Below are 18,527 nucleotides of genomic sequence, written 5' to 3'. Positions count from 1 at the left end.
TGTACTAAGATGACAACTGCCAAAATGTTCTCTTTTACCGTCTGCAGATGGAATAGACCTCTCTCATTTTGTCGCCGTGGTATTAATCAACAAGGAGATGAAAGCTGGCTGTCACTGTACTGCCTTAATGTCACTTAATCTGCTGAGGCCTGGCTGTCACGCTGTCAATCAGAGAGGAGACTTGGGGCCAGCTTGGGCTGCAGGCCAATCCGGTCACACACCACCCGATGTGATTGTATGAAAGCAGCAGGAATTTCCCTGAGCTATTATCCTCATCTTTGATAAGTAAATGAAACCGGCTCGAATAAACCACTATTTGTGCTGCCCCTTAAAAGCCGAGTTACAGTGAAGAACTTGGGATGTCACGACTTGCCACCACTTTACACAAATCCACCCAATTCAGGAGGGAAACTGGGCTACTACCAGTACTACCAGTCCCCAAGTGCTGGGGGATAGAAAGGTGTGTTGTAGTGCTCTTATCTCCAACTGATGGTATACTAATATGAGTATGGTACATTTTGGCTATAATGTAATGTGTCAGTTCTTTATGTGACAAACGGATAAGGAATTGGGGAGTGGTTGCCTGTATTTAATGGGACTTGCGAAGCAAATGTCCCATTCTAAATCTTCATCATACTTCATATTATTTTTCTTTTGAACACTACTCCTCCTCAAATCAAATCAAATGTATTTATATAGCCCTTCGTACATCAGCTGATATCTCAAAGTGCTGTACAGAAACCCAGCCTAAAACCCCAAACAGCAAGCAATGCAGGTGTAGAAGCACGGTGGCTAGGAAAAACTCCCCAGAAAGGCCAAAACCTAGGAAGAAACCTAGAGAGGAACCAGGCTATGTGGGGTGGCCAGTCCTCTTCTGGCTGTGCCGGGTGGAGATTATAACAGAACATGGCCAAGATGTTCAAATGTTCATAAATGACCAGCATGGTCGAATAATAATAAGGTAGAACAGTTGAAACTGGAGCAGCAGCAGTCAGGTGGACTGGGGACAGCAAGGAGTCATCATGTCAGGTAGTCCTGGGGCACGGTCCTAGGGCTCAGGTCCTCCGAGAGAGAGAAAGAAAGAGAGAATTAGAGAGAGCATATGTGGGGTGGCCAGTCCTCTTCTGGCTGTGCCGGGTGGAGATTATAACAGAACATGGCCAAGATGTTCCTCCTACACTGTTTAAGCTAGAAACGTCATTCAAACTTTAAAACGTGCAGATTGTTCTGAAATAGTATGCTTGTATACAACGTTTTGATATCTTTTATACTTAAAAAAAAAACTATTAAGCTTTTTTTACTTCTTTTTGTCCTCCATCCACTTTCATGGGATTTCCTCAGAATTCTAAAGGGCCATTGTGAACACATGACTCCCAACATTATATTCTATTTACTGTAAACAATGTAACTTTTGACACAAATCAGCTACTTTGACCACTTTACCAAAAACTTTGAACGCATGAAATCGTCCTTTAATTCTCAGAACAGGAATAGCTTCTACCATTCAAGAGGTAAGAGCCGTTGTAGTAATCTATCAAACAACTGCTGTCATTAAAGATGCAGTAAGTCATGTCAGAAGCTAGCAGATTCATTAGTTACCAACAACAGCTGCAGATTCCAATAAAACTACATCATGTTTTGAAGTTCACTTTCCTTGCTTTGTCTAACAACACTACCACAAACTTTTGTTAGGCGGCAGGTAGCCTAGCGGTTAAGAGCATTGGGCCACTAACTGAAAGGTGACCGATTTGAATCTCTGAGCCAACTAGGTGAAACATCTGTTGATGTGCCCCTTGAGCAAGGCACTTAACCCTGGATAAGAGTGTCTGCTAAATTAGCACGTTTCTCACACTGGTTTTAGCCATCGAGGGAGCAGGACTGCCCAGGTAATTGCAGGGGGTTGCCTAGCAACACATGCCTTGGAGGGAGCTGTCTTCATAGCGCAACTAATTTCCAATACTAAATGTATTAAACTTGTGTGTGTGCGCGGTGCGCGCGCGTACTGTATGTCTACACTTTATGTCGCCGTTGGCGATGATGCTAACGATAACCTTCTTCTGGTAGAGATGGAAAGGCTTTCCCAAAACCTCCTCAATGAAATGTTAACTACAAAGTAGACCATGCCTACCTAGCAGAATAATATCATGATTATTTGCATCAATACAGTGGCCAATTGTTTAGCAAACTCTGCAATCACATGAGCGCTACAGAAACATCGCTAACAATGGTCTCTTGCTGGTGCTCAGCTGCATTAAAGGGTAACTACACCCAAAAATCTACATTTCATTAAACATTTCCAGACCTCAAAAGTGGTCTCCTGATGTAGTTTAAGTATTGTTGTATTTCTATTAAAAGTGTGATTTTGAGAGAAAACCTGAAAAAACCTGGGGAAAAAACAAAACCTGGAGAAACGGAGAAAATGCCATTTAAAAAATAAATAAAACGGACCCTTTATATGCTATGCTCAGTTAACTTGAGTGTCCCCCCTGGAAGCAGAGGTGCTCTGAGGAAAGGGGTTCCCCCTTTCCGGCCCTCTTCCCACTGATCGCTCTGTCATCAAAATAAGTTGTAAAAAATAATATATTTGACTTGTTTAAAACTTCAACAATGCCTCATTGTCTTCTGTGCTCTATTATTACGTTGTCATATACTGTGGTATTTTAGTAGGAGAGTATAAAAAATGTAGTAGTCAGAGTGTAGTTATTTCTGATGAAATGTGTGATCTAACTTTCCCCTCTATCCAAAGTAATAAGGTTGATATAGTAGTATATCAAAGTAATCAGACCAATTATTTTACATTTAACCTTCACTATATTTTAACTGCTTTGTTTGTTTTGTTTAAGTAAACACATGTAATAACTTCTTCAACTACCACAACAATTATTTTAAACAGATAGAGCAAGTCCCACAATTTTCTTAATGTCAAATTACCATATATTTTCTTCATTGGCACACCATTCTGCTCACATAAGCCTCATTCATATTTTAGACTTCATGTGCAGCTGTGTTATTTGCTTTGTGTGAGGATGGACAGGACAACCGTGGCCTGTGTATTCTGCAAGTAGGATCCATCCACAGTTTTGTAGTTTCGATAAAATATAAAAACAACAACCCTAAAACCAGCATGTTATTACTGACTTGTTACTCCCACTCCCAACTTGAGCCTACTCTAGAATCTCAGTGTTAATCATGTAGTATCAATAAATTAGCCATCTTACGATGTGAAATGACCAAGGCTGAACACGGTGATCAAAGCAACTAATACTGTTACTGCCCCCTGGTGATGCAAATACTAACATAGTTTGGCCACTGTGATGTTACCTCTTGGACCAGGCAACTATAACACCACACACTACAAAGTGAAGAGAAGATCTGTTAAGCATTGTATTGTTTGGCCTGACAGGGACCGGACAACACAGATGGATGACATTATGGAGAACATGTAAAACAACATGGCATCAAGCTCTATGTTAGTTCAGACTGGACCTCAGAGGTAGACAGTGACAGCACTGTAGAAATGACTGGTGGTGGATGAGAGTAGGGACTGAGTGGCCCCATCGCCGCAGACCTCTCCCCTCCTCCTGGGGGTTAACACTGAGGAGAATGGGTCCAAGAGGGAGACCGGCACGGGCCGCACGCTCCCCCCACCACTTCCACACCAGGAAGTGACAGAGGGGAAAGCAGACCAGAACAAAGCAAAGCACACACAGAGTGGCCACCAAGGGGCACCCTCCAAAGTCCAGTACCTTGTAAATGTAGGGCTTTCCACTGAGGTTGGTTTGGCCTGCCAGCCAGAAGACCACAGCAAACAGGATGTAAAGGCAGCCAATGAGGAGCTGATAGAGGTAGTGGGCCAGGTAGATGGGCGTTGCTGATAGGAGAAGGTCCAGCAGGGCCTGGGCAGAATTTCCCACGTGCATGTTGAGGTTGAATGGGAAAAGAGGGTGGTGCTCCATGGGGTAGTCAAGACTCCAGTAGGGGAAGGACACAGCGAGGCAGAAGGCACACATCAGGCTGTGGAGGAACCACTGCAGTCTCAGGGAGATGAAGAGGAGAGAGGGGAGAGGGAAAGGACCCAAGGGCTCTGCTCCGATTCCACGCTCTCTAGTTTGGTCCCCTAAGAATGAAGAGCAGATATCAGTCAATTCATTAGTTTCGATAAAGAACAATTCAATCAAGAAATTCAACTTTAACTTAAAACAAAAAGCAGCATGGGCAGCAATCTTATTATCATCACATTTCTGTCTGTGAGCATCCTACCTCCAGAGCAAGTCTTTCTTTGGTCCCTGCAGTGGCACCTGACTAGGACTGTGGCACAGGCCAGGTTACAGGAAGCAACCAGGTGGTAGATGACCATCAGGCAGTAGGTCAGGTGGCTGAAGAAGCCACTTGAGATTGGAGAACAGCAGGCTAGAGTACATACACCAAATCAGGGTGTAGAGCAACATGAAGACCCTGTACAGCAAACAGACCCAAGGGGCTATGCCCCACTTTGGGAGAGAGGGACAAGAGGACAGAGTCAGTAGTCTAATTTGAAATACAAAGACTACACCTGTTGCCCTTGGACAAGCTCAGAATCCCCAAGCCTACAAAAAGAGGAGCCTGGTGGTTCCGTGTCAGTGAAAATTAATCTCAGTAGATCAGCATGACTGACATCTGTCTGTCTATCCATAAATACCTGTGGCTGCAGCAGGAACTCTGATCTAGAGAGCGAAAGATGGAGTTTGGTCAGGGAAAACTCCTCCTTGAACTCCTCTTTCCAGCATTGCGTCCAGCTCAGACCCATATGGATCAAAGTAATAACAGGACAACCTGTGAATAAAATCGACCATAAGTTCTCCGAAACTCCCTTAGATCACCATCTCAAAGACCAAATCAAGGGATGGCTTGATGCAAAACAGACAACAGTCACGTCACAGGCCTTGTCTCCTTAATCAAGTTAGCCGTCATTAAGGTCTCATGACTTGGCTTAAGTTGACAGGACAGAAGGCTCAATTGGATTCACCACACATTCCAGCCACTTTGGCTATTCATCTAATGAGATAACTTCATTACACTGATCTGTCATTGGGGTTCAAGGATCCAGCGAACTGTCCCAGGAGGAGCAGTTCAAGAATGTCCAGTGAGTCAGACAGGCTGTGGGGAGGGGCAGCCCTCATCACAATACTCCTAAAAACAAAAACTTCCTTATCAAATCAAAGTGCCTCTGTGGCTACACTGAGTGAACAATTGAAAACTTCAGCACATATGTGAAGGATTGAGACTATGGCAACAATACTGTAACTTGAAGCACATGATCTGATTCTGTGAATCCTTGTACATGTAATTAAAAAAGTATTCTAAAATGTGAAAAAGCAGATGGAGGCACGTAAACACAAAAGTCAAGTTTAATTCTGATCTCTCTCTCAGACAAACAACCACAGAGGAGCTTAGCACAGCCACATTTGTATTCCATACAAAATTACAAACTGTACAGAATGCTATTGACAGCATTTTATATGGAAGAAAAAGGCAATAAAGAAAGCTTTTTTTTTTACTAAATAAAAAAATACATTAAATAGAAGAACTAGCTTGGCCTGTGAAATGCCCAATATCTTCATTATTCATAGCTGTTGTACAAGGCCACAGAGTTCATAAATAACACATTGTTCCTCTTGTTCTTGTCATTTTCACAGTGGTGAGGATAATAGGCAGGTAACAGGGATTGAGGATGGAGTGGATGGCTGTAGTATTTGTTCACTCAATCTCAGTGAAGCGTGCAAACATGGCTTTCCGCACGGCGTCCTTGTACGTGTCTGATGCGGAGAGTTCGTAGTTGCTTCCCTTGATGCCCAGGCCTGTGCCCTTGGTTCGTAATGAGGCCTGTGGGGAGATGGCAAGAAGATGCTTATCAAAACAGACAGATTGGGCTCAGGTACCCCCTTAGGTACACCTGCTAATTGGCCAAACATATACAAACTCAACACACTGCCATGCACCAAACTGACCTGTCAGAAAATAGCCCAGTGACAAGAAACTACAGGCCATTTAAGCACTAACTCACTGCAGATGAAAAAGGCCTCTAATTTCTCATTTTGGCTGCATAACTCACAGAGATGGGTGCAGTGATGCCCTGCTGGTTGCGGCCCAGGCCCTTGCCCTCCTGCCAGCCCATGGCCTGCAGCATCTTGTTCCCAATGTTGTCACTCGTCAGACCGTCTTTGGTGGGCTGCTCGTAATTCCTGTGTGTCAGGTGGTTGATGAGAGGTGAATTAATCAAACAGTATTAATAAAATGTAATTAATTTATTTCTGGTTACTTGAATTGATCAAGGATGTAGTTGGACAATAAAATTATCGTAACGTGAGACCCCCTGCTTTTGAGATAGGATTGGTTGAAGCCCTTACACTGTGGGGGCAGGAGGCTGATAGAATTTCTTCTTCTTGGGTGCTGGTGGTTCGGGAACACCATACTTGTCCCTTCTTTCAGCAGCTCTGTCTCTGTACTTCAGCTACACAGAATCAGGTCAACATAACACAAATTATAATCATTGGTGTCATTGAAGATCTCGGCTTTCTAAAAATGTTCCTGTGAATGTCAAACATCTTCAAAGAGTAAAGCCTACCTCCATCTCTTTTCTCTCCAACTCTTCCAGCTGGGCCTCAGATAGTTTGGATCTTCTGTGAATTTCCAAGTTTTGCTAAGACAATAAAGCAACAAAAAAAAGAAGGGGTTAATACTCTCCGGGAACTATGCAATTCACACATTTAAATGCCACGACTAGTCTTGGTATGACAGTTCAAATGAATGTGTGTTCTCACCTTGCTTATGCTCTAAGGCAACTGCACACCCTCAGCAGAAGGCAGGGCCAAAAATATCCCAAAATATTTCCCTCCACCCAGACTCAGAGATTAAAGTGCCATTCTGCTGCTTGCCTTCCTACCTTGTGCAGGTCTGAGAGCTGCTGGTGACGCAGCAAGGCGTCTTTGCCGGGGAACTGCCTGAGACAGAGCAAGCAGGCCATCTTCTTCCAGTCTGTCAGCTTGTCTGACCCCTCATCACCCACACCTCCACTCTCTGGGTTGGCTGCCTCCTCTGAGTCACTGTCCCCACCAATGTAGGCTGCCACCAGGCCACTCTGCAACACACACAAACCTTTAACTATGAAGTGAGAACCATGCCCCACAAGCCACTGGAGAAGTGAGGACTGGGCTTTCCAATAGGGATAGATACAAAGTGATTTCACATCTCACCACCAGATGGCCCAAAACCACTAATAATCCAAGCTGCTATTGTCTTTCTCTGTAGTCTAACAGTAGTGTTTCACAGTGCCATCTCAGCTACATCCTTACCTTGGCTACTGGGGTTTCCGGTTCTCCATTCTTCAGCAGCTCATTCATCACCAACGGCTGGGTCTCAAACCCTGCACCATGCTGGAGGAGAAAAATACAAAATCAGACACTTGCATTTACATTTTAGTCATTTAGCAGACACTCTTATTCCGAGTGATTTACAGGAGTAATTAGGGTTAAGTTCCTTGCTCAAAGGCACTGAAAGATTTTTCACCTTGTCGGCTCAGGGATTCGAACCAGCGACCTTTTGGGTTACTGGCCCTACACTCTAACCGCTAGGCTACCTGCCACCCATTGGCATGACACCAAACAGTTCATAATCCTTTAATTGAGATAAGTATCTCAGTACCACAGCTGTAACATGATTTAAGAGCCAGCTACAGTATATTGACTCAGAGGGTTATAATCATGAGTACCTTTTTCTCAAAAAGGGTAGAGAAGCCTGCATCGGCAGCAGCAGCCTCTCTCCGGTCCTCATCCCTGCCCTGCCCCAGGCCCTGCAAGCTAGTCTTGATGCTCTCCTTCTGCTTGTTTAGGCTCTTGGCCCATCGCTCCATGTCTTTGGCTATCTGAAATGGGAGACAACAGAGTTACTAACATATCTCACAACATGTATTAGTGCTTCAGTATGAGACTTCCCATGCTTGCAAGAGGTGCTTGTCTGCCTGTTACCTGCTGGGCAGACTTGCTTTTGGGCTTGTCCTTCTTCTCCTTGGACTCTGTGCTGGATGAGGCTGTTGAGGAGGCAGAAGCCTGTTCGGAGCTTGAGTCTGCTGCTGCTGCTGTTGTTTCTGCTGCTGCTGGTGCAGGGATGTAGGTCTGTGTCTCACTGTCCCAGTACAGGTACTGCTGGGTCTGGGAGTTGAAGTAGTACTACACAGAGATTTAAAATACATAATAATATAAACACATCAATCATGATCATTTCCCTGATAAGGAGGAAGTCTATAGGGGTGAGAGAGTAGTTACACTGTCTTCAGAAAGTATTCAAAGTGGAATTAAGTTTTCAGAAATGTTTACAAATTCAAAAGAAATGAAAAGCTGATATGTCTTCAGTCAATACGTATTCAACCCCTTTATTATGGCCTAAATAAGTTCAGGAGTAAAAATGTACTTAATAAGTCACATAATAAATTGCATGGACTCACTCTATGTGCAATAATAGCGTTTAACATGATTTTTGAACGACTACCTCATCTATGTACCCGACACATACAATTATCTGTAAAGTCCCTCAGTTGAGTAGTGAATTTCAAACACAGATTCAACCACAAAGACCAGGAAGGTTTTCCAATGCCTCGCAAAGGGCACCTATTAGTAAATGGCTAAACGTTTAAAAAAGCAGACATTGAATGTCCTTTCGAGCATGGTGAAATGATTAATTACACTATAATTATATTTTTTTATTACACTATAAATACACCCATCACTACAAAGATACAGAAGTCCTTCTTAAGTCAGTTGCCTGAGAGTAAAGAAACCATCCCAGGGATTTCACCATGAGGCCAATGGTGACTTTAAAAAAGTTAGAGTTAAATGGCTGTGATAAGGCACTTAAGTAAAACTGCAAAAAATTCAATACTGAGTACAACCAGTCATATTTTCAAGCATGGTGGTGGCTGCATCATGTTATGGGTATGCTTGTCATCTGCAAAGACTAGGGAGTTTTTGGGGGGGATAAAAAGAAATGGAACAGAGCTAAGCACAAGCAACATCCTAGAGGAAAACCTGGTTCAGTCTGCTTTCCAACAGACACAGGGAGATGAATTCACCTTTCAGCAGGACAATAAACTAAAACACAAGGCCAAATCTACCCTGGAGTTGCTTACCAAGACAACATTGAATGTTCCTGAGTGGCCTAGTTACAGTTTGACTTAAAATCATCTTGAAAATCTTTAGCAAGACTTGAAATGGCTGTCTAGCAATGATCAACAACCAACTTGACAAAGCTTGAAGAATTGTAAAAATAATAATGTGCAAATCCAGGTGCGCAAAGCTCTTTGAGACTTACCCAGAAAGACTCAGCTGTAATCGCTGCCAAAGGTGATTCTAACATGTATTGCCTCAGGGTGTGAATACTTTCTGTTTTTCATTTTCAATACATTTGAAAACCTTTCTAAAATCATGTTGTTTTCACTTGGACATTATGGAGTATTGTTTGTTGATGGTTGAGCATTTGTATATTTTTTTAAATCCATTTTGAATTCAGGCTGTAACACAAAATGTGGAATAAGTCAAAAGATATGAATACTTTCCGAAGGCACTATACATACCTGGCTGTTAGGGTCGTAGTACAGACCAGTCTGTGGATCGTAGTAGTACCCAGATGACTCGTCATATTGGTAAGCAGAGGTGTCAGGAACAACTGGTTAAAAGAAACAGCAGATACATTGTATTGAATGACCTTCAGGTATTCAATCTATGGCAATGACGTTCAAACTAAATAAAGAATGGAAATCCCTTCTTACCAGATGTGCTGTCAGAGAAAGTGGCAGCTCCAGGGGAGGCTGTCAAAGCAGCTGCTGCTGTTCTCAGTGAAGAGGTGGCAACTCTGGAACTGGTAGCCTGTGGTGGCACATCAATCTGCCCAACTAGTTGGTGCGCCTGTGGGTGGGAAAACAACAGCACCACATGTTCAACTGCTGCACTCATCCGTATTGACAACACCCGATTGAGCAGCATGTGTGTAACAAGCATCATAAATATTGATGTGAGCCCTTAAGCGCTACCTGTATGGTAGGCTGGCTGAGGAGGTGATGTTGGTAGATCTGTGTGGTCTGGGAAACAACCACACCTGCTGCTGTAGGGACCAGGGCCTTCACTCCTGGTGCAGCTGCCATTAAAATACACGAACCATGATTAAAGTCATAACATAAACCAGACAGTCTGAGTCACTAGTTGTAGTGTTAAGACGCACTGTGAAGTAGACGTCGGTCTATTTGGATTCTCACCTCCTAATATTCCGTCTCCAGGAGCAGGATCCAACACAGCAGGCTGCTGAGGCCACGACAGATAATCCTGCCCATACTGAAAGACAAATATTATACATGTTGCTTAAAACTATCTTTAAAGTTCAATTTACTGGCTATCTGTCATTGATGCACAGCTTCAGGTTTAAAGAGCATCCCCCACTTGGTGTGGAACGATGTGTTGAGTTGGCCTCCAAAGAGTACTGACCTGTGTGTGCTGTGCACAGCCCTCCTGCAGGGAACCATAGTCTGTGGTAGCACCCAGGGCCTGCTTTGGCTGAAAGACGGAAAGAGACCCAAGGCATGAGAACAGAGTGGTGGGACCACAACTACATGATTTAGATAAAGTGACATGAGGTGCAGAAGGAGTAGTCATAGTGATACCTGGCTGGAGGACCACTGAGCAGCAGCAATGGCTGTGCTGGCAACGGAGAAGGCACTGACTCTGTTTCCATCTGGCATCAGCAGGTCTCTGTCGGGGAAACACAAAGAAATGAGATCTGGATTTTGGTGTGGGAGGATGCATGTTTAATCTTCTTGTTCCTATGGTGCTTTCCTATAGCTGTGTACGGAGTGAGTATGTGGTGTATTGTTTGGTAAAGGGAGACAGAGTCATGACTCACTTCCTGGCACTCTTCGCATAATCCACCCCAATAGTCTTCCCATCCAGCTTCAGAGGGGGCTGCAGGCCCTGGAGGATTGTCAGGAGCTGGGAAGCCTCCTACACAGGAATAAGAATAAGGATTGCAGACATACTGTCAACATGAGACCTAACTTAGCCAATCATATTACAATGACAATGTGCATCATTCTGATGACAACACGCATACCAGTGGAGAGGAGAGCTGTACAAAGGCGAAGCCTCTGTTCTGTCCTGTCTGTTTGTCCTTGATCAGACGGATGTTGCCCGGAGACAGGATGGCGTAGGGAGCCAGGGTCGTCATGATGGCCTCAACACTGGAGAGGGGAGCGATGTTTCTCAAGATGATCGCTGTCAAGAAAATAAGAGAATGTTCCTACTCTTCCTATCAATAGCCACACACAAAGGCACACAGAATGGTTAGAAGATGGTACTCACTGTCACCACAGTAGTCTCCAGCTTGCTTAGGCTCTAAGTTCCAGTCACTGGGGCCAGCAGACTCTGACCCCTCTGTTTAAAACACAATAGCAAAGTAGTTCTATCAAGGCCCACCCAGCAACTATGATATCACCTGGGATTGGCCACTGGACTTTCACATCAAGGGTCTAGAATGTGATACTTGATAATCACTGGTCTCTTTTGCTGAGCCATCTACATTGGGGATGCAAGTATGAACACCGGGCTACTTACCTACTTTGACTGCTCCACATCTGAAGCACCTCAGTCTCTTCCGGAAATTGTACAGACCGCACTGCAAGCAACCGGTTACATTGTTTTCACTCAGTTTAATTAAACTTTAACGACAAAATAGTGTATCTAGAAACATTGATGGAAACTATGAGTGAAACCATTTGGCAACACAAAACAGAGAAGGGATTTGGTCTGTGGAGTAGGAAACATGGAGGTGGAGAAGAGGGGATACTTACAGCATTGCAGAGCCAGTTTTCAAATGTGTGTCTCCGGTTGCTGTAGTGCATAGCTACACACTTTCCCTGGATCATCAGCTTATTCTGTAAGATCAAAAGCCACCAGTTATTTTTGCTTCCTCAACTCCTAGCCACACAGTCAGGTGAGATTCTCATACTATCACACCCCATGAGCGAGCACAGCCGGGAAGGGAAAGAGTTGCTAGGTTCACACTCGCTTAGGTACAACCCCTCAGAGAACACAGGGGTGAGTAGATCAGACAGAGACACAGAGAGAGAGAGAGAGAGAGAGAGAGAGAGAGAGAGAGAGAGAGAGAGAGAGAGAGAGAGCTACGAGATAGCTACAAGGGGAGGTAGAGATAGAGAGCTAGAGAGAGAGAGAGAGAGAGAGATAGAGAAAGGGGAGTGCATGTGCTGGGTAGGATTCTAGCAGTGTGTCGGACCGGAGTGCTACCAGCCCGTCCTTGGCCCATTCCCTCGTCTTCGGTTTGAAAGGTGGAGGATGTGTAATGGGCCAAGAGACTGAGCTGGAGCAAAGTGTGCTATGTGGAACCCTGCCCTTGGGGCAGCCATATCAAAACATGGTTATGTGAGACACCCAGAACCAAAGAGCGCCTAAACTCTCAAAGTAAAATCCTTATTTTCTTAAAATATACACTTATTTAGCTACACAACAGCACACACAAAATGAGCTACCTCCTCTTTTGATAGCTTAAATCCAGTCTTCATTCCAAATGTTAAAAATGTATAAGTTGACACTTTGTATGGTGAGCTTCAGAGGGTCCAATGCTAATCTTGCACATTTTTATTGTATAGACAATTTTTTTCTGTCTAACCTGTTTAAACTAGAATCTATGTTAGAATAATCCATCTAGTTCTTGATATTATAAAGACAACTTAAAGAAAGAAATCAGATTCATATAACAAAAGCGTTGGTGCTGTCCTTTGTCTATGTAGGACCCTCAGCTCTCAGCAAATGGTCACTTATACAGCAAATTTCTCAAAGGTCAGTCTCTCAAGACATCTGTTTGTTATTTTGGGCTCTGATCTCCAAGACAAAATCTAGACTTGGCGATTGTTGAAGCAACCTGATTGGTCTCCATCCATCGGGTAGCATCTTGCAAGTGATAAAACTCCACGAAGGCGAAACCTCTGCTTATACCTAGAGACAGCATTCAAATATAGACGGGAGTTGTGTTAGTCAGAGTGCTTTGGCACAACATTCAAACTCTGTCACAGTCTGCTTCACAACCCATTACAAGTGAAACAGTGGGATTTACTTTGAAGAGGGTAGGGGAGGGGTAACCTTTGCCATAGCATGAAAGCCTTCAGATGACAGTGCTTGGACCACACTTGACTGATTGCCACGCAAAGATGATACGATAAAATGTGAAGTGTTTAAAAAAAAAAAGAGAAAAAAAAAGAGACAAGTACACCCACTTACCAAAGGGGTATCCTACGAAGCACATTTGAGGAGGTAGCGAGGTAACTTTGGTCAACTCAGAGTTCAACTTGGGATAACCAGTCACACGAAAATGGCTCACCTTTTAGCCAGGTAAATTACTATGGCAACGAATCCTTCAGAACTAACCTGCTCCAGGGCAGGCTAACTCAGGGCTAACTCCACTTACCCTGAATGAAATGACAGAGCAGAGAGTTGAGGACCAGTGAAATCAGATTCCCTCTTGCAAAGATTGATTCATCATCCCCTTCATTAGGAAGACGACGGAGTCAATATTTTATTAATCCATTTTTTTTGTGTTAAAATATCACATTACACTTTTTTTATGACAGAATGCATTTTAAACTTCATGCAATGTAAAACATTTGTATGACTTAATAAATAAAAAATATCAATATGAGTGAGGAAAAAGGGTGCTTGTGCATTGATAAGCACACCAAAGACAGCAATAATAATAAGTAATAAAATAAAGATGGCACTTCTAAAAGTATATTTCACACCATAGCCTGCTGAATTTGCAAGATAACTTTTCTTTCATTTTGAGTTCGGCACAAATGAAAATGTGGCACTGACTCACCCATGGATTGATGTTTCAGCATTGTCTCAATGAAAAGGTTGTAGCCATGTGCGACATGCACACACAGTTACAAGCCTGCTAGAGTTAGCGTCAGACGGACAAGCAATATCCACTGTCGTAGTACGGACGAAGACTGAGCTGGAATGTGAAGCAAACTGAGGCTGGTCAGCTTTATAAAAACCCTGAGTACATCTAGCTTGCTTCGAAGGATACCCTTATGGTCTCAATCTCATCGACAAATAAAAACAATCCACAAAAGAAAAGACCCACTGGTGTAGGTGTGGTGAAGGTTCCTTTGCTATGGCAAATATGATTGATATTGGAGGCAAGGTGGCGTGTGTGGGGTGGTAGTGTGTGTGGAGCCAAATCAACCTGAGGCTCCAGACAACAACTCTCACCTGTCCTCTTCTTCATCAGCCGGATGTCCACAGGCTGGGGTCCCTGCAGCTGCTCAAGAGCAGCCTGGATCTGAAACACAGGAGGGGAACATTCAGTGGGCCACGGTTCACTATATTCAAGAGAGGTCACAATCCACAATGTATGTTTCCTATTATACACATCAATACTGCATATGGCATGCTAGCCTCTATACGGCAGCTCTGTGAAGCATATATTATCAGTAGTTATATCAACGTGCGGTTAGGAATAAAGAGGACCTACAGCTTCCTCTGTGACATAGAGGGACAGGCCCCGGAGCATGATGGTCTTGCTCTCCTCCTGCCCCAGCTCCATCTTATAATCCTGCTCTTGATAATCGACATCAGACTGATAGCCATCTTCAGACCTGTCACTGTTGTGGCGCTTTCGCCTTCTCTGCAAGAAGAAAACATTTGTTAACTGAAGAGGGCAAGCAACATTACATCTGAGAACAACAGCTCTTCATGGCAAACAGCCCAGTACAGAACATGTTTTTGATGAATGCATGTCCAAGGTCAATGAGATCCCCATGACCGTAACTTGATTCCTCGAGTCTCACCTCAGGGCCGTCTCGGTCTCTGCGCTCATCAAAACGGTCAGTGTGTCTCTCGTCACTCCAGCGCTGGTCATAATCCCTATCTTGCTCTCTGTCCCGTCTTTCACGCCACTCTGGATCATCTCGTCCCCGGTCTGACGCATACCTCCCACTACGCTCACTTCGGCCAAACCTCAGAGCATAAGCACACAAGGTAACATTATTCACATGACATATTCAGATAATGCATTCCTAGCTCAATAATGGACTAAAGGAGCCAAACGTTACTCCTTATAGTCCAAGGACCTTACATGTTCTGTTTAGAGGTGAATTGGCTCTGGAAGCCAAAACAGCCAAATACTCCAACTAAACGTGAATCGATTCTCAATTGTAGTACGGCTCTAGCAACATAAAGCCCTGTACTTTCATATCAAAATCATTTGACAAATGCTAAATATTCACTTACTGTTCACTGTTTTAATACAATTGAATACACTATTTTTCCAGTGACAACACAGGTGTTCGTAGACGCAGATAGCTAATTAGCACAGGTGCCTCTGTCCGTCCGTTTACAAGCCCTGTAACATGGAAATATGGCCGTGTGGGAACCCTCACCCTATAAAATGTACGTGGCAATTTAACCTTTGATTTCTTGCTGATATGAAAGATACTTTCCTTATGTTTCCAAAACCATACTGCAAGCGATGCGTTTTAATGTACAGAACTAGCGTCAGGCCTCTTAAAGCTGTAATATGTAACATTTAGGGCGACCCGACCAAATTCACAATGAGTTACAGATATGTCATTCTCATTGAAAGCAAGTCTAAGAAGCAATAGATGTGTTCTGTGAGCGCTATTTCTATGTTTCCGGTTCTTATGTTTCGTTTTTGCATCTTTTACTTTCGGTTTTGTACACCAGCTGAAAATCCAAAATGTTTGGTTATTTGAAAGATATTTCACAGCGGTTTAGATTGTACAATTATTATACATTGCTTGTTTTGTCACAAACTGAAATTAGGCGAACTAATCTAATTTTAGCAACCAGGAAATGGCAGAGCCTTTCTGCATATTGCACCTTTAACAAATCACCCCCGGACAGAAGACACTATTGTCAATAGGCGCTAAAGGTACTTTGCATCTATGAATGGGGCATTCCTAGAAAATACCATGTTTGTCAGAAGAGTGCATTGCATTCAGAGATAACAACCCTACCTATACACTTGTTTACACTGAGCTGCACTGTGGTCGGAACACAATCATAGCGCACGTTTACATGCACACTACAGAGTATGGCATTATTCACGTAAACACCGTATTTTGCCTTAAATCGGCGTAAGATCATAATCGAAGTAAGCATACGCTGATTAAAACACCTGGTTTTCTGAGCAATCTTTCAAATTATTAGGAAATGTAAACAGCTTAAATCGGTGTTCAATCGGTGTATTTGATCTAAGCACATGCCAGCACCGGGTAGCGCAAGCCTCACTCTTATGCGAGAGTTAAATATGCATCTTATATATAGTTTACACATACAAACTTTATATGTCCGAACTCAGAATCAAATTGTCTTTGCAAAAATAACAGTCACCATAGTATAACATTTATTTTGTTTGCGGATTTTCTGCATTTATCAAAAGTCCCATCAGTAGCCTGACTTCAGATGTGTCCATGTAAACAGGATTATTAGGGAAATCGTTCTTCTGGCACTGTATGTAAATGTTTTAAATGACAAATGATATACTGAACAAAAATATAAATGCAACATGCTACAGTTCATATGAAGAAATCAGTCAATAGAAATAAATTCATTAGGTCCTAATCTATGAATTTTACATGACTGAATAGAGATATGAATCGGTTGGTCAAAGATAACTTTAAAAAAATGGGCCTCTGGATCTCATCACAGTATTTCTGTACATTCAAATGGCCATTGATAAAATGCAATTGTGTTTGCTGTCCGTAGCCTATGCCTGCCTGCCCATACCATAACCCACCACCACAGGGCACTCCGTTAACATCGTTAACATCAGCAAACCGCTCGCCCACACTATGCCATAGACGTGGTCTGCGGGTTGTGAGGCCGGTTGGACATACTGCCAAATTCTCCGAAACAACGTTGGAGGTAACTTATGGTAGAGAAATTAACATTAAATTATCTGACAACAGCTTTGGTGGAAATTCCTGCAGTCAGCATGCCAATTGCATGCTCCCTCAAAACTTGAGATATCGGTGGCACTGTGTTGTGGCATAGTGTTGTGTGACAAAACTGCACATTTTAGAGTGGCCTTTTATTGTCCCCCGCACAAGGCACACCTGTGTAATGATCATGTTGTTTAATCAGCTTCTTGATATGGCACACCTGTCCGGTGGATGGATAATCTTGGCAAAGGAGAAATGGGATCTTTTATTTCAGCTCATGAAACCAACACTTTACATGTTGCAGTTCAGTGTATTAACCTGACTATCCACAATAATCACATGATTGTGTGCATGTAACCATGCGCTATAATTACATTAAGAAACCATGGAGCTGCCGTGAGATATGGATCGGAAAATGTACCTCAATGCAGGGACGGGACATGCCACAGTACTCCTAATTGTACAGTTAAAACTGGCAGTATTTCAATCTTCTCAATGGAGCAGTGTGGATAAAGGTACAACCGAGTACAGTATCATATCCAATCCCGGCATTGAGGTACGTTTTCGATCCATATCTCGCACTGTGCCTTAATGTAACTATGACTGCGTTCCGACCCCATTGCAGCTCATTGTAAACAAACGTAATGGTAGTGTCGGTATCTTCTGGCAATCTTTACTCCTGAGTCAGGCATAAAGGTCGGAGAAATTCTCACCTCTTGTCAGCCCCCATGTTTCACTGCTGAACAGCAACAGCCAGGCTTACAAATTAACTGTAGGGATGCAAAATGAATGTTGCATCAATTACTAAACTTGTTGAAATGCCAACAAATAGTTAAACACTAATTTACTTAAACGTTATTGCTTAAAAACAATGCTAGCTACTAGCTGGCTAACTTGGCTATCTAGCTAGCTAAGGATGTAGCAAGCGACACAAGTCTCGGCTAATACTTACCTAACTGCTATTTTAGCTAGCTAGGTCTTTGCCAAGTACACAGATTAAAAATAACGTTAGCTAGGTGAGATGGTTGAACAGTCAAGGATTATCTTGCTAGAACAAATTTGCTAGCAGTTGATAGCAATGTAAAAATGGTCAATTGAATACTTACCAGTTAAATAAAGTATCAAGGCCTGGCTTTCGTGGCCTGTTTTATAACATTACAAAGAAAAATGTATTTCCCTCTGATTCCTTCTTTAGTTTTGTGCCAGCATACAGCTAACGTTAGCTAGCTAGCTACTGTTGTAAATCCAAAGGAATGGGTAATGGTTAGATGGGATACAGTTTGTCAAAAATCCTTTTCCTCATCTAAACGAATTATCCTAACCTACTACGTTCATTCGGTCATGGCTAGAAAGGATATCGAATTTGTCATAGTGACGTCATAGTACCATCTGCTCGACTCGCGCGGATGTAGCTAGAGTTGCGTTGCCTGAAATCAGGAATAGTATCATATTTATAAACAGGAGAAAAGGAACACATTTCTTGTAAACAAAAAGTATAAAGCGTCTGGACAGAATGTAGAGTTCGAATTTA

General features: G+C 43.0%; 2 protein-coding genes across 2 annotated transcripts; both read right to left on the bottom strand.

Annotated features, from left to right (window-relative positions):
* Positions 1-2,789: 2,789 nt before the first annotated feature.
* Positions 2,790-5,322, bottom strand: LOC115143139 (uncharacterized). The gene is made up of 2 exons (XM_029683248.2): positions 4,261-5,322; positions 2,790-4,117 (listed from the first exon to the last, which is right to left on the bottom strand). Exons 1-2 carry the CDS (start codon positions 4,355-4,357, stop codon positions 3,471-3,473), a joined length of 744 nt encoding a protein of 247 aa, XP_029539108.1. The 5' UTR covers positions 4,358-5,322; the 3' UTR covers positions 2,790-3,470.
* Positions 5,323-5,371: 49 nt separating this feature from the next.
* Positions 5,372-18,344, bottom strand: LOC115143138 (RNA-binding protein 5-like). Its single transcript, XM_029683247.2, has 25 exons — positions 18,103-18,344; positions 17,710-17,766; positions 14,882-15,050; positions 14,566-14,718; positions 14,304-14,373; positions 12,955-13,028; positions 11,867-11,950; positions 11,631-11,691; positions 11,379-11,450; positions 11,131-11,291; positions 10,924-11,021; positions 10,685-10,772; positions 10,509-10,577; positions 10,283-10,358; positions 10,061-10,164; positions 9,800-9,935; positions 9,605-9,696; positions 8,004-8,204; positions 7,748-7,900; positions 7,332-7,412; positions 6,923-7,117; positions 6,605-6,679; positions 6,387-6,490; positions 6,092-6,221; positions 5,372-5,862 (listed from the first exon to the last, which is right to left on the bottom strand). Exons 2-25 carry the CDS (start codon positions 17,724-17,726, stop codon positions 5,737-5,739), a joined length of 2,589 nt encoding a protein of 862 aa, XP_029539107.2. The 5' UTR covers positions 17,727-17,766; positions 18,103-18,344; the 3' UTR covers positions 5,372-5,736.
* Between the last annotated feature and the right edge of the window lie 183 nt (positions 18,345-18,527).

This window comes from Oncorhynchus nerka, linkage group LG15, assembly GCF_034236695.1.
Source record: "Oncorhynchus nerka isolate Pitt River linkage group LG15, Oner_Uvic_2.0, whole genome shotgun sequence".
NCBI classification, from domain to species: domain Eukaryota; kingdom Metazoa; phylum Chordata; class Actinopteri; order Salmoniformes; family Salmonidae; genus Oncorhynchus; species Oncorhynchus nerka.
The sequence above is the reverse complement of the archived record's forward strand: the minus strand, read 5'-3'. Positions and strand labels throughout refer to the sequence as shown.